The sequence below is a fragment of the Acanthopagrus latus genome, chromosome 20 (assembly GCF_904848185.1).
Source record: "Acanthopagrus latus isolate v.2019 chromosome 20, fAcaLat1.1, whole genome shotgun sequence".
Taxonomy (NCBI): domain Eukaryota; kingdom Metazoa; phylum Chordata; class Actinopteri; order Spariformes; family Sparidae; genus Acanthopagrus; species Acanthopagrus latus.
The window spans coordinates 17,686,629-17,702,774 of record NC_051058.1 but is presented as its reverse complement, the minus strand read 5'-3'; the positions used below and the strand labels follow the sequence as shown (position 1 = coordinate 17,702,774).

Here is a 16,146-nt window from a genome sequence, read left to right as displayed (position 1 = left end):
ACACACACACACAAACACACAGACTCAATCCTTAAAATAACTGGGACCATCATAAATAACAGCATGAAGCCCTTTTTTTTAAATAAGGCTGCACCATTACTCAACAGGGCTCGATCCAGCTAAAAGAAGAGCGATGGGAGACGGTGGGAAGGCTGAGAGGTGGTGAGACGGTGAAGATGCACGAGCTGTTGAACAGACATCAGTGATTATTTGATCCTGCGTCTATGTTAATGGCCTGAGGGGGTTATGCAGCGTTACGCGGGGCTTAAATCTGACATTATGCGATGACAGACGAGTATGGAGGGCAGACAGGATGCCAGGCCCGCCATTGCCGGGCCGGCGTTCAGAGCAAATCCAGCCAAAGCTGCAGACGCAAGCAAGGTCCAGTTTCGTTGCGGCACGATTCAATCAGAGCCCTTTTAAAGAACAGCCAGTGTTCGTGAAAGCGAAATGTCACCTGAGACGATCTAGTTTCATTTTCCTAAAATTGGACCACATGCGCAGATATTCAGCGTGACTAATCAATGTTGCAGTGTTACATAATCGGATCTCTATTAGCTCCAAATTTGGTGATTTCAGGGCGAGACCGTGCCGATGAAACTCCCTAAATCCAGGCTGAAAATGTCAAAAATGCAGTCATCAGACCGAGGCTACTTAAAACAGTTCTTTTTATGAAAGCTTCTGGAAATGTTTCATGTTTTATTTATACCGTTACATATTTTTGATCCAACACATTATTGCCTTTACTTCCTCTGCACTGACGTACTTTGCCGACATTCTCATTTTATCTTCCTGATCTTGTTTATTTTCTTTTGCAGAACACTTTGTGACATTAAAACTACTTTTTAAATAAATGTGTTATTAAAATGATGCTAAAATAAAAAAGGGTCATGTTGTCATGTCACTGAGTGTGTGTGGTACCAGTGTGAGAGTTCAGAAACCATGGAGTTAGAAAGCAGCCGAGGTAAACACTGAACTGTTTGGCAGGTTGGTTGGAGCGATATTTCCAGGGAATGGATGCCTTCCCAATAAGATATTTTTTTGGAGAAGGTTCAGAAATGTTTCCGTGTGACAACAAACGCTAAATCCGACAGGACCAGACGGGGACAAAGCTTAAATGTTTCCTCTACACTTGTATTGAGACGTTAAAACAGTCGAACGTGTGTCTGAACTCCTTAGAAGGGCTCCTACTTCTTCCTCATTTAAATTCCAGAATATATGAAGGTGCAAATATTTTTCATTTCACAAGATGTCTCCTCCTTCACAGTGAAGTCCATTAGTTACACTTGAATCTGCGTCAGAAAATATCAACCGTTTGTTTTTACGCCATGACAACTCTCTTTTTTTGCATTTTCAGAGTTAAAACTTCTTTACTTATTTTTAATGCTTTCTGTGAGACGAGACGAGGTGTGGGTAGCTGGTCAGTCAGCTTATCTGCGTCACAGCACAAAGACTTCTTTGAAGAAATATCAAGGTTTTCTTCCCACTCTGTTGATCACGTTTGTTCATTTGTTGAATGTGTTCAACTACATCCAATCCTTTAGAGATTGCATTAGTAAGAAAAGTAGATTTCTGAGTTCCAAACTTGTAGCGTCAGTTTTGGGGAGTGGAGTTGGGGGTGAGACTCAAATCACCTTTTCTTACAAATGGGACCTTAAAGCTAGCTTTTTTTCCCCATGATCAGAATCGGATGTAGCACCTTGTCTGAGTTCAACAGCTCTATGAATGAGGCCCCAGTGTCCTAAAAATCAGACTTTGAACGAGCACAGCAGAATGAAAACACGGAATTAAAGCGAAAGCAGCCTTCTAGTGTCGAACTCTGCTCGTACATCGGTCTACGCCGTGTGGCTCAAACCTTCAACTGCAGGAGCAAGAAGGAAAATAAAACGAGTCGAGAGAGACAAACCAGTGCTGAAATAGTATTTTTATTAAATACTTTCAAGATCCAAGTTTCGAAGAATAACAAAGCTATGATGAAGACCAACTAACACTCAGACAAACACTTGATAGTCGTCAATTCATGGTTGTATTTCATTGTACATCATGATCATGCAAAAAAACTCCAGCATCCATGTGAAGGCTGGGGGAGAAAGCGCAGCCCAATAGTATATCATTACAACGCAGGGAAAACGCTAACATCGAGGGCCTCATACCAAGCTACGGCTCCTGAATCCTTTTTTTAAAAATTTTGCATTTTTTTGTATTTTTCATGTCACCTATTCAACATTCTGGATGGAGGAAAATTCTTATTTCAAAAGATGCAAATATCATATATTAACACTAGCTCCATCCTTATTCAGGTAGGTACATGGTAGAAATGCGTAACTGAAACATGCATATAACTAGGTCTCCCGCTCTGGTTCAACAGTGCAGGTCACAGAAAACCTGCACACCCACACCGACTCGTTCTCTCTCGCTCTCTCTCTCTCTGGCTTTTTTCAAAAAACTCCTCTCGACTGAGCAGGCACGATTTTTAAAACCACCAAGGGTAGATTACATTAATAAATAATTTAGTCCCTATCAATCTGAGATCGCTCAATCTGTAAAAATTTGTGTTGTCTTCCTCCCTCTGTTTCCCTTTTTTATCTTCTTCTTCCTCTTCTTCTTCGTCTTCTCTGTGCGAGGGAGAGTGCAGAACTCCAGCTTGGCAGATCGGCAAAATTTACCAAAACGACAAGTTTAACAGCAACGGCGACGACGACAAAAAAACTCAAACCAGTAACACACGGGAACAGAGAAACAACAGAGAGAGGTACAAATAAACATCTCGAGAGCAGGTACACGGGAGGAGGGAGGGTGGAGGTTTGGGGTGGGTGGGTGGAGGAGGGGGAGGAGGAGGAAGAGGGGAGGGGATATCGGGTGGGTTTTTTTTTTTTTTTAAAGATTCGACTGTCGCGGATGGATGGAGACAATTAAGCAGCACAGCAAGGGTGGCACCGTGGTCACACAGCAGTGGTGCAGATATGTTACAAAGCTGAAACACACCACCAGGCGTGTGTGTGTGTGTGTGTGTGTGAGTGCATATGATATGAAGAGATGGCTCACAGCATTGTGGGATCAGGAGTTAAGGACACTATGATGGAGGTTGTTTTAAAAAGTCTCGTTGGGCAGAAGGGTTTAATTATTTTCAACCTGTTATTTTTTTTTAATTCCCCCGTCTTTAAAAACAGTCTTATGGCCACGGGACTCGAGCGTGTGTGTGTGTGTGTGTGTGTGTGATCATCGTGAATCGTCAAGAGCTACCAATATCTTTAAGGAAGTATTTTAAGGAGAATTGAAGCAAATCGTTGAGGAAAAATGTTGCTTTTCTAAACTAGAACGGGGTCACAGAGGTTTCATGCCCAGATGCACAGGATGAGTGTCTCTTAGATACATGTACATATATTACACTTTTCTACATATATCTATACATACACTGTATTTACACAGTGATTATAAACAAACCAGGCCCTTGCAGAAAGCAGAGAAAAAGGGGGGTAAGAGGGAATGGTTTAAGAAGAGAGAAAAAAGGGGGGAGGGGTCGGGGATGGGGGGTGAACGAGGGAGAGGCGGCGGGCAAACATGCAAAACGCAGACGCCTTCCCCGGACCGCCGTCTCCCTCCACTGCATACAGACACAACAGAACGTGTTAACACGCGCAGGTTAGCTTTAAACTTGCACAATAAAATCCCTCTTTTTTTAAAAACTCAGCTGCTTTAAAAAGGAGCCTTGATTATAGGATCAGTCAGACAAAAATATATAATAATAATAATAATAATAATAATAATAATAATAATAATAATAATAATAATAATAATAAAAGACAAAAAAAAAATAAAAATAAAATAAAATAAAATAAAAAAGAGGCTCCGGTTATTCACAGGAAGGGAACAGGACGCTCAAAACACAACAAAAACATTTAACCTCAAATCAGACGCCCACCCCGCCCAAATCCCACGATGACACGATTTTTCTGCTCGGTCGAAGAAAAAACAAAAACAAAAACAAAAACAGAAAAAGAAAAACAAACAAAAAACAAGCACACAAACGAAAACACATAAACACATAAAAAGCCTAAAGTTCTACACTTTGGTGCTTCATGTTTTTGATATCAAGTTTCTCTCGTCATCAAGTTCTCTGACTGAGCCCACTTGACTTTTTTTTTCCCCCCTCGAGAATTCAGTTGTGGGGTGGGAATACCTCCCTACGTCTTCACACCAACGCCCCGGGTAACGAGCACAACACTTTCAACCCGGTTTAATCCCTAGAATACCAACAAAAAAAAAAAAAGGAAAAAAAAAAAAAAAAAGAAGTGTCCAAAATCTCAGCTGCTTTAACCTCACACTCCCTTCTGTTCCTCCCTTATTTAGATAGTGAATATAAATGCTTGGTTGGGTTTTGGTGGTTTCTGGTACATCTAGTCATAATTTACACAGCATATTCATAACTCATACTCATAAACTGTCACAAGTTCAACTGTAAATCCTCTCCTCACGCAGGACGTCTCATCTCGCGCGGGCAGAAAAAAGATGGCTGCCAGGGGAGGGATAGAGGGCAAAGACGCGCCCTCCAATCAGGCGCCAGATGCATGCATCATCCCATGGGGGCGGTGTCTTGTGTTCAGCCGGCCCCCAGCAGGTCAAAGGGGGGACAGGATTGGTTGGTATCGTGGAGAGGGATGCGATCTCGCCCGGCCGGGCTCCTGGCACTAGCCAATCCACGCAGAGGACGTGCCTCCGAAACACGCTCGCTGAAATAAACTGCCCCCCAAAACACACACTCCAGTAGACTGGAGGCTCAGGACCACTGGGGGGGAGAGAGGAGACTGACATTAGGCTTCATTTCAAAAAAGATGCTTCACTAAAATTGTCTGAAGTTATTAAAGAATAATTCTGGTTTATTACTGGATCTTATGTTTGTATTTTGGCCTTTGTGTGATTTGGGAAAGTTGCCTCCAAAAAGAAGTCCATGAGCAGTCAGGCATTCAGACAGCTTTTTTTAAAAAAAAAAAAAAAGTATTTGTTTGCCTTTTTAAGTAGCATTCAGCAGAAAGCTGACAGGAAATGAGGACAGAGCGGGCGGTGGCAGAGGTCCCCAGCTGGACTTCATTGGGAAGCTTTGCGATTACATGGCAGATTTAACCTCCAGGGCCACCAGCATGTCCTCAGACAGGGTTTTTAAAGAAAACCTCAAAATTAGCGAAAATTATTCAGAGGAGAAAATGCAAAGAGTGAAGTTTTCATCGGTCAGTTTACTGACCGACTTTAGAACTTATTTACTGAAGTTAACCTACCATTCTTAGAATACTCGTGGAAGAGATGCACAAATATATCTGCAGATATTTGCCTTGTTAACAGTTTTCTGCAAATATGATGACGTTCATTGATGGCAGCAGCTTATCATCTGTTGTGTCGCATCAATTTTGCACGAGAACATTTATGAGCTACAGGCTCTCAGTGTCCCTGCCATCAGTTTGTAAGGCTACGCAAATACTGAAATATTCTTATTAGTGTACAGCAGGTTGAAAAGGCTTTTGAAGTTACTTAGTAAGAGAAAAAAAAATAAATCTTTTACATATGAGAGAATGTTCTTTTAAAGGCTGCTTCAGAAATGTATATGATCAAATGTGTGCAGTGTTATGGCGAAGATTTATTTCTTCCAGGACACCAAAGAGGGGATAAAATAACAAGCGCACACACACAACCGATCAGCATCGACTAATAGTTATTTCAAATATTAGTGTCAGATATCAAAATTAGCTACTTCATACATGTGTGACACCATCTGTGTGTGTGTGTGTATGTGCGTACCTGATCACTGTAGTGGTGCAGCAGGCGCTCCTGAGCAGTGGAAGTGAACATTGAGCCACTTGCCATCGCGACGATGCCACACCCTGGTCTCCTCCGATTGGCTGGAACGAGGGCGGCCCGTGGTGTCCACAAACTGTGTGAGCCGAATGTAGGCGACGCACGCGGCGTCCTCGCCGATCAGGTGCACGTGTGGGTTGAGCAGGGTGGTGTGCACGGGCTTGCTGTTCTTGCTCAGCACTGAATAAAACAAACGGAGACAGACAATGAAATGTATCCTTGAATACCAGATAGACCAGTGGATTTTGAGTGTTTAACAGTTTTATTAGATTTTTTTAAATTTTATTTATTTATTTATTTATTTATTTGGAGTTTTTTGCTTCTTTTTGGGATGTTAAAGGGCACCTCCACCAATTTTACACATTAAACTGTGTTTACAGATCTTGGGGAGTACTACGTCATGTGTGAAAAAAGTAGTATAAAGCTTTTTGTAGCTCCAGACAAAGCTGCATGTAATCTGCCACCAGTGATGTCACTCAGTGGCCAAGTTGCATTGTGGGTATCCAGATTTTCATAAGCAGCACTGTACTCCTATAACACTGTTGGACTCATTATGGACAACAAATGATCAAAATCGATACAGCAGAATCAGAAGGCACCTTTTTTAAACTCTACTTGGTCTTCCTGCCTACATTACCCACAATTCAACTTGCTGGTTACAGGATTTCAAATTATTTAGTAGTGTCCGGTCGAGTAATCAGATTATTGTTGCACCGGACTAGGAGATTTCAGATACTGTCATGAAAAAAAAACAAAAAACAAATTTACTTTCCCCAAACTGAGCACCCTTTGTGGTGAACCTGACTCTAAGACAAAGCTTCACCTGGCTGTTGTTCAGGCAGATTAAAATAGACGGATGCTTTGTGTAGCTACAAGAGGAGACTCACAGTTTTCAAAGTAGAACTTGTGAAAGTCCATGCCCTCCACCAGGTTCCCCAGGGCCTCGGGTTCAAAAGAGGTGAGTCCGGGATCGCAAATCCTCCTGAGAAAGAAAAGGAGACGGGTGAGAAAGCAGAGACATTCGTGCAGAGAAACACAGTCGCTGTTGGAACATTACATAAAATTCACCCACTGCTTTTCATTATACTCGTGCAGTCGTACTCACGTGTAGGCCTCGAAATCTCCATTGTTGATCGCTTCAATCAGCTGCTCTGTTATCTTGATGATCTCCTGTTTACGAGCTAGCGAGAGAGCAGCAGAGAGAAGAGACAGACAGATGGTAAATGGTGAGAGGTCTGTTAGAAGCCGAGACAACAATTAACTATGGTGTGGTTTTGCTTGATGACATTTTCTCTCTCTGCTCTCTCCTCTGTGGCTACAAGCTCCACGCTCGTCTCTATCATCATCACCATCATCATACGGTCTGAAGCAGCTTCGTCGCCGCGTCTCTACCCCTCATCACTATCCGTCGCTCTGATTCTCACCTTCTGTGCGGCACAAAAACTGACTGAACACTCTGCTGTGTGAGAAAACACTGCCACCAAAACAAAACACAGACAAATTCTGCTTGTAAACACCATAAGCTTAGTTTGACACGAGAAATCTGAACTCAAGCTCCATTTACAACTGAGCAGACTCGTTGACAGGAAGACTTCCAGAAGCTACTGAAAGCTCCAGAAACAAGATAATCAGCGGCCTTGAGATAAGATTTGTAGCTCATAAACTTACTTTTGCAACACATCAGTTTCAAGACTACAGTCATTTTCTAAAAACAAAAAACAAAGAACGGTTTAACGGCTGCCTCTGAACAGGTTTACAAATAAATTAACAGGATTTTAATAATGTCAATAGAGACAATGTCAGTCCCAAATTACTGTCTCCCCTCCTAACAAAACCACAGTCCTGCAAAAATAGCCTCACTAACCCTGGACAATTCAAGACACTGATCTGAAATTACTTAACCTCAGTAAGCAACTGTTTTAATTCAATATATTATCTTAATGCTGCAGATTTATGAAAATCTTGACAAGATTGCAAATGAGGAAAAAGAGGGGAAAAAAAGGTATTCAGTATCCTGAATACCTGTAACTTTTCAGCACATAAATCTTAAAGGGTTAGTTCGTTACTTTTGTGACTTTGGTGTTTAAAAATTCACACACTACCACAAGCAGAGGAAACAGGCGGGCAGAAAATTCCTGCGAGTTCTGTGAGGTAAAATTAGTATTAGTAAATTAATCAATGGAGTTTGGTGGATTTTAATAAAAGCTTGGTAACGGTTGTGCTGGTAAAACAAAAACATCTTACTGCTTATTAGAAAGGTCTCTCTCTGGAGGGATTCTTTATGCTTTGTTTTCAGACATTTAACATCTGAGCCTGTCCACAAGGACTGCACTGCAGCTGTTGGAGCCCGTTTATCGACTGCTAGCCGAGGTGATCTACTGCACCGACTCCAAAACTTTACTCATTTAAACACATCCAACTATGTAAACATAGGGCTCAGGTTTGAACATACCAGGACTCATTTTTAAAACGACATGTGAAGCTTCATAACATTAAATGAATGTGTGGCAATCCGCAGCTGAAAACATTTACATTTAGTTACATTTAGTCCCGTTTCAGCGATGTTTAATAAAAAACTACAATGACTAAATGTTTAAGGAAATAACCTTCACACCTGCAACTACTTTTTCAAGATTTACTTCTTTAGTAAATGGAAAGTATTGAGACCATCTACAACATTGTTGTTTTTGGTCCCTCATGCCATTTTTTATTTACCTGCAGCAAATGTAACTGAACTCCCCAACTAAGTACCATGTGGAGGTATGCGCCTAATTTCAACTCTTAAAACTGGAGAAAACTCACCAGAATGAAGAGTCTGGAACCTGACTTAATGACTGAGATGCAGCTTTTTAGTGTGAGACAGCTACAGTGAGTAGACAGCAGGGAAAAGCTGAAGTCAAGTTAGTCAAGACTGTGTCCTTACTCTGCTTAGTGTTGTTTATAGCAGCGACAGTGTTGCTCCCTAGTGGAGCGGCAGGCATGGAGGACTGTGAGAGCTCAGAGTCAGGGCAGGAGCTGTTGCCTGTGCTGTTCCATGCCATGCGCTTTACGTCATGCGGTGGAACTGAAACACACAACGGGGTGGTCAACAAAACACAAAACAACGTGGATGGATGACAAGGGTGACAGAAACGTACATGTGAGCATCCCCAAACACACAAACAGCATGCAGTAAAATTAAAAACTGAATGAGACAAAGCTGACGTGGGTTAGAAATCAGTAAAATTAGGAATAAATGAAGGACACTCAAAAGTTTGCGTGGGTTTAGTTCATGTAGGGTTCGTACAGCTTATTAAGAGGAAAACTCTTGTAGAGGTCTACTGATAAAATCAGTTTGGCTGATTAGTCTGCATCGATGTTTCTTCAAACTATCGTTAACGGCAGATGATCATCAATGGATCAGTGAATGTCCAGTAATATTGTCTATACCTGGTTTTAAAGATTATATTACAGTCAATCGATGCAACTTTCTGAACTTGGACTGTTCTACTTTATTTAAAACTTGCCTTATCCCACGTTGTCATTAAATCCACATTACTGATGACTATTGATCAAAAACATCGTGTTACTGTTTTATCAAAAAGCAAACAGTCACCCACACAATACTGTCACAAAATCAATAAAGAGGCATTTCATCAATAACTTTGTGACATCTGATTTAGTTTAGTCACATCTATGATGTGCTTTTAAAGAGATTTAAAAAAAATCTAACGATATATTGCGTATTTTGATTTAACCTTACACTAGAATCTTTGCCTCACAGTTGTCTGCCTCAGTGCACCAGTCAAGTTGCTGTTCCTGAGCTGTGGTGTTGAACGATGGAGTATTTTTTGCCAAAATATCATGATATTGCAGGGAAGTTGACCTTTGACCTTTTGGATATAAGTGTCAAAACTTCTTCGTAGCTTAATTGGCTGATCAACTTTTCCCTGCTCCAAAATATTGTTATTAAATCTGCCTTTAAAAAGGTGCAGTATGTGGGCTCTGGGGAAGAAATGTTAATCAATGTAAAAACTAAAAGTAAATCAACTGGCCTTGAGGGACAACACAAAATATTAAAATTCTGAGCCTGAATTTCTTAAATTCAAAGTTTAAATAAAAGTGCCCTTACAATACCACGCAGTCAACCTCTTCTATCATGGTATCTTAACATGAAACGGTCAAAGCTTTATGACCAAATCTAAATTTTTTATATAAATGTAATTGTGAAAAATCTAGTAAACAAAAAAATCAATGTATATTGTCACTTTGGTAATGGTTGTTAAGTTTAATCATGATTATCATGATCATGATTATTCAGTTCTTGTTCATTTTGAAGCCCGGAGACAAACAAGAATGACGACATGATCGTTTCATTTCAAATATTAATAGTGATTATGTAGATGAAACACCAGATTACGTCAAAAGATTAAACCCAAACTCAAGCATACACCCAACCTTATTTCATTTTCCAAATTTTCAATACTCTGTACGAACCCTGTTTATGACAAGCATGCAGATGAGCAACATGAGGACAGGATGGCAGCTCTGATTGTGATGCTGTGTGATGTGGAAATCATTTAACTGCCTGCTCTGCTCACGTCTACTCAACTCTAATGCGCACATACATTAATAAAATCTCGTCTGATGAGCTGCAGCACCCAGCAAAGAGAGGATCGAAGACATTGTTTGCCATTAGCTTGTGTTATGCCTGTGTGTGTTGGGGGGAGGACTAAGCATGTTCAGGAAGAAAGGAAGGTGAGAGTGGATAAACGATGCAGGAGAGGAGTTAAGAGGACGAGAGGGGGAAAGAGATCAGTCCGTCCTGTAAGTGCAGGTGTGTATGACGAGAGAGCAGGAAGTGAGGACGAGAGGTCGAGGGAGATTAGAGTGGGCAAGATTTGAAAGGGGGACGAGGTGAGATAACGATGTAGCAGAGAATGCCGTATTAGAGAGAGATGGAGAATAAATTAAAAGATTAAAGTACATGACAGAGGAGAGGAGCATGGAGGAGACAATGTGAGGACAAAGAGAAACCTGATGCTCTGTGGTGTGTGTGCACGGACTCCGGGAAAGTCAGACAGGCAAGCAGGGCCTGTCAGACTGGGAGGCCGGTTTAGGACACCCAGCTGCAAGGTAAGCAAGGCTTCCTCCAGCTGGTGCTGTCACATTAGGAGGACAAGGGGATAGATGCACCAAGAAACACACACACACACACACACACACACACACACACACACACTCAGACACACACACATTTCAGGGTTCCCACAGTGGCCCTGATGAAAAATTCCACAACTTTTCTTTTTTTTCTTTAAATGACTTTCTATAATTAGGTCAAAGTGCCTGTGTGACCTAAAAAAAAAAAAAAAAACATTAAAAAAAGCCCCTGCTGTTATTTTTTTCTTTAAGTTTCTTCTGAGTTCAGTGAAGTTAAATTCAGGTAGTAAAGCAGTTAAAAGTTTTGCTCTTAAGAAGTGAGCCCACAGTGTAGAGTGTAATGGATGTAAACAGCAGGAAACGACCTACAATCAGTTTGTGAGAAACTAATAAGTCTGGTAATGCATCCCGATAAAGGAACATTCCGCTTCATAACAACTTGGGTCTCATTAACCGTCAGACAATCATATCAATGGAAACAGGGCATTTATTGATCCACCTTTATTGAGCAGATTGCTTTTGAAGGAGCGTGAGTGATGAAACACATTAAATAATTATAGTTCTATCATCTTTAGCATTATAAACATTCATAAAGACGAGCAGCTGGTTAAGAATTTAGTGCCCCAGCAGTCCATGACCTAATTTTAGTACACAATGACCTTCATGAAGTCACGTGCAGATTTAAATTTAGGAAAATCAACGTTGGTGTTGGCAGATTACTGTATCCTTATTTACCTCTGAAGTGTCACTATCACACCAACAGATCACGGTTTCTGTTACCCAGTAATTGCAGTGAATTTTACCAGGAGTATCTGTTTAAGTCTCTTTAACCCTCTGATCGCCAAGTTTTTCCTAGTTTTGGTTCGCTTTTTGTGTAATAACGCTTGAAAACATCAACTCTTTTTCAGGATGACCTGGGCTATCAGAATATGTATGCTGCAGTGATGTCACATGACTGTGTAAGTAATAAAATTACCTTCAAGACAGTAAAAAGGGGACATTTTTGAAGTTGACAAGGAGCAACCGTTTGCACACATAAACAACATATTCTGCTCTAATACTGAACTGTTAGCAGCGAATGGAGAGTTCAAGGTTATTGTTTTTTACTTTTGAGATTTAAAAGTAGCTTTATCCTCACTTTGGCCTCTCTACTTCTCTGCAGTGGCGAGTTTAGGAGATGCATAACCTCCACTGTCAGGTGTATCGTAATCTTGATGACTGGAGGGGAAATGTACTTCACTTAATGAACGTACAGAGAAAAGAGGGGAAGAGACTTGATGGAAGTAATTGAAGTCTCTAGTGAGTGCCGAGTACAGCCAGAGGCTGGACTGAATACAAACACGATGTTCGAATGAGACGCAACAATCAACCACCTTTCTAAACTTTAAACTAGTTGATTGATACTCTGTAACAGATAATAATGACATCTACCTGCATGTCTTCATCTAAAATCAAGAAAGAAAAAGGACATATTTGTGTCTGATTTCACCTTAACGTTTTGGTCACGAATCAGCTACTGCAGTTATTGGTGTCCCAAAAACAGGTTTATGTCAAACATGCTTGCCTACTTGTGAGGTTGGGCTTGTTCTTAGTGATTATCAGACCAATCTGAATCAAATCCAATGCGGCAAAAATATGATCCAAGTTGTAATAAACTGGAATTTATATCCTTAAAATAAATATAATCAATTCTAATATTAAGCAAGGTAAAAACTGTATGATGGTCCCTGAGTTTTTCTTTTCTTTTTTTTTTTTTAATTCAAAACAAAAAACATAAATCAACAATATTCCACAATTGCCAAAACCAGTGGGAACCCTCAAAAAGAGCTTGGTGGATCAGAGTGAGGGAGCTCAAAGATGTAAGACGTCATTGCCAGTGACTACAAAAAGCCAAGGTGGGAGTGGGGGTGGGGCGGGTGGTTGGGTGGGTGGGGGTGTTAGGTCCTTGCCAGTGGCGACCGTATAGCTTCTGGTTGCCATGGTTAAAACTTACTGGCAGGTGAACTTTGAGGTGAGGGCAGAAGTGGGGGCATCTCCTCTGTGGCGCTGCTCTGACTCAGCACCGAACTGTCCGCTAGAACACACACACGAAAAACGCAGCCGCACACACGATAAATACGTACGTACACACACCACAGGCACACAGTCAAGAGTGTGAGAGACACGTGTCGCATCTCGGCACACCTGCCAGTCACAACAGTCAAATTAAACACACTTCACTAGATGGGAGACAGAGAAAGAGAGAGCGGATAAGAACAGGAAATGGGGAAGAAAACACTTGAGTACCTTTCCTACCTTTCATTTCCTCCTCGTCGTTGGTGGCGTTGCTCTCTGTTGATCCCTGTGGAGTGCAGACAGACAATCAGAAACAGACTGAAGTGAACACAGAGAGCTTCTTTTCCAACAGGCCCAAGAGGGAAGCACTGCTTAAATGGACACCACAAAAAAACCCACCAACACCAACTAACATCTGGTTTCTGTCTCCAGCCAGAAAGGGTACAATCAGCATTCATTTGTGGGTCAAATGACTCTGAAGTAATCATGGTATTTATCAGCTTCAGTCTGCAGTGACAGAAACATGACACCTGGGTGGACACGCTAATCTTCACCCCGTTTCTGCTGAGAAGATCGGCGATGAAGGTCGATTTTGGTGCTAATTTTATTGTATAAATGCTGAGACAATATACACTTTTTACCTTGACTCCATCTGGAGGGTTGTGCACCACTGTGCTCTGAGATTCCTGCAGCACAAAACACAGCAGTTAGACCACGACATCATAATCCTGAACCAGTGCCTCTCAACTGGCTGTTAACTGGGCCCCATACCTCACCTCGGCAATGGACTCTATAACCTAACACATCTCCTTCCTAGCAGTAGGTTTGTCTTCAAAACTGGCAGCTACACCCACAGCTAGGGCTGGGATATATTCAGTCACACTAACCATTATTTTCATTAGTGATTAGTTTAATAATAGTGGAAAACGGTGAGACGATCATCAGAATTTCACAGTGTTCAAGCTGACATGTTAATGTGGCAAAAAGTATTTCAGTTGCCATCACTGAAAATCGTTGCTTCATAGTTTTCTGTAATTGTTTTGTGATGATGTCATTCTCTGCCGTCATCAGAAATCACCATCAGAAAAAATTAATTAAAAGCTAACAAAACTACAGTATGTTTTTATGTCAGTTTTATCAGACAGAAAGCAAAATCCCATTTTCTCATAGTCCCAGTTGCCTGAATCCAAGATAAGATATTCAAATGTCTTGTTCTATCCAACCAGCAGTCCTAAACACAGGTTCAAGCTACTATTAGTTTGTCTGTTGGTTTGTAAGCAAGATTTCATAAAAACTACTGAATAGATCACCACCAAGCTCGGATAGAGGATGTGTCCAATTAACTTTTGCCGTGCCATCAAGGTTTACATTGGGTTAGGGTTGGTTGAATTAAAGGCTGTTGGGCCTTGACAGAGGTATGCACTCTACTGAGAGCCATTCTTGTTTATCAAAATAGTTGATGGATCAATTCTTCTGTGGGGCGACTAATCCGTTAATTGTTTATGCCCTAGTTTTATCTGCACTGAACATCAATTATATATGTAATGTGTGTAACATTTTCCATAACTTACAAAACCTACTGCTAAAATGTTAATTCATATCCTGATACTAATTCAAGCCTCATCACTCAGGTCTTATTCAGGGTCCTGCACCACCAGTTGAGAAGCATCACCTTAACGATCAGACTGCATATTATGTAGCCACACCAGAACAAGATGTTATATATAATGCATGCTAGTAAAGCGTCTTAAAATCTCAACATGCTAACACTGAATAACAGCACAATGGTAAACATATGGCAGTATGGAAAGGATGTCAATGGTCTGAGTGAGAAAGATAGTTAGATGGGCTTAAAAAAAAAATTCTGATGACAAAGGACAGATGGGTGCAAGGGCGTGCTGACTTCAGTGAGAAAGTTAGAGGGAGAGCTGGTTAAGCAGGGGCGAAAAAGCAGATAACACAGAGGCCAATACATGATAAATCCTACTTGGATATCAGCAGCTGGAACTAACTGAACCAGGACTCTGCAGTTCTCTGTGCTGCCACTTTAGAGGCATATAATCCTAAAGACAAGTTCATGCTCCTTAGGAATCCAACAAGGGTGCACATGTGCAGCCTGAGATTCAAAGTGATGATGAGCTTTTTTTTAATCGTTTCCAATAAGCTTTGATTCAGGAACACATGTGCAGCCTGGGGGGAGGATAAAACAGCTAAAATGGATGGGAACTGCCGGGGCAGGGGGTGTTACGGTGCAACACCTCCTGGATGGTAGATGAAGGATGACAAGCAGCAACTATGACGACGGAGGATGAGGCACAACGGGCTACTATGCAACTACTGGGGGGGTTGGGGGTGTTAAGAGGCGGGAACTGACACTCCGGCGGCCTACTGTACCATCTGGGCGTTGGTTGCCATGTTGGTGTCTTTCAGGGCATTGATGGCGCTCACTATACTGTTCTTACTGTTGTTGGTAGAAGGCTGGGACGAGAACGCAGACACTCAAAGTGAACACACACGCACACATACGTTACACACACAGATGCATTAGAATTATACGCCTTTTAGGGAATGGGGCTAATGTTGGTCGACGCTCCCAGGCTGTTGAGCGCTAACAGGGTAAATGAGAGGGTGAGTGCCACAGAATGGCCTCTAGATCATCCTTTTTACTGCCTCACTAACTCTCTATGCCTCTGCCACTTAACTGCACAGAGAGACCCCTGGGGCAGGGGAGAAAGACAGGGAGGCAGGGGGAGGAAGAGGAGAGGGAGAGAGAGGCTTAATAGCAGCAGAGAATGACGGAGACTGCTCGGAAGAAAGAGAGCAGCAACCCTCTGAGTGAGACTGACTAAAGGTGGAAGACTAAAACCAACACAGGAAAGAATTGGCTGATGAAGACACACAACACTAGCTGTGTTTCCATTAACTTAATTTTATGCACATTTTGAAGTATTGCATAAGAAGATGTTGATGGAAACGGGATAACAGGAGAAAACTACATCAGTTTCACACAAGGGTTTTTATTCTTGCCTTTAGGTGTTTAGGTGAACATAAACTCAAATGCATGATCAGCTTTTTCCACTTCAAGTGAAGAAGAAGAAGCTTTCC

The 16,146-nt window shown here is 41.5% G+C and overlaps 1 protein-coding gene across 19 annotated transcripts in view; it reads right to left on the bottom strand.

The window, feature by feature from the left end:
• Nucleotides 1-1,906: 1,906 nt before the first annotated feature.
• LOC119009403 (calcium/calmodulin-dependent protein kinase type II subunit gamma-like) overlaps nt 1,907-16,146 on the bottom strand; it is a 42,217-nt gene continuing 27,977 nt past the window's right edge. For 2 of the 19 annotated variants that reach the window (XM_037080630.1, XM_037080632.1), the window contains 9 exons: nt 15,436-15,519; nt 13,683-13,727; nt 13,273-13,327; nt 12,980-13,060; nt 8,771-8,911; nt 6,953-7,028; nt 6,735-6,829; nt 5,791-6,027; nt 1,907-4,786 (listed from right to left, as the gene is read on the bottom strand). In XM_037080630.1, the coding sequence (XP_036936525.1) occupies nt 5,795-6,027; nt 6,735-6,829; nt 6,953-7,028; nt 8,771-8,911; nt 12,980-13,060; nt 13,273-13,327; nt 13,683-13,727; nt 15,436-15,519 (810 nt within the window). In that variant the 3' untranslated portion in view covers nt 1,907-4,786; nt 5,791-5,794. The remainder of the gene's footprint in view (nt 4,787-5,790; nt 6,028-6,734; nt 6,830-6,952; nt 7,029-8,770; nt 8,912-12,979; nt 13,061-13,272; nt 13,328-13,682; nt 13,728-15,435; nt 15,520-16,146) is intronic. The other 17 variants (XM_037080637.1, XM_037080642.1, XM_037080634.1 and 14 more) reach the window with 13 other exon arrangements.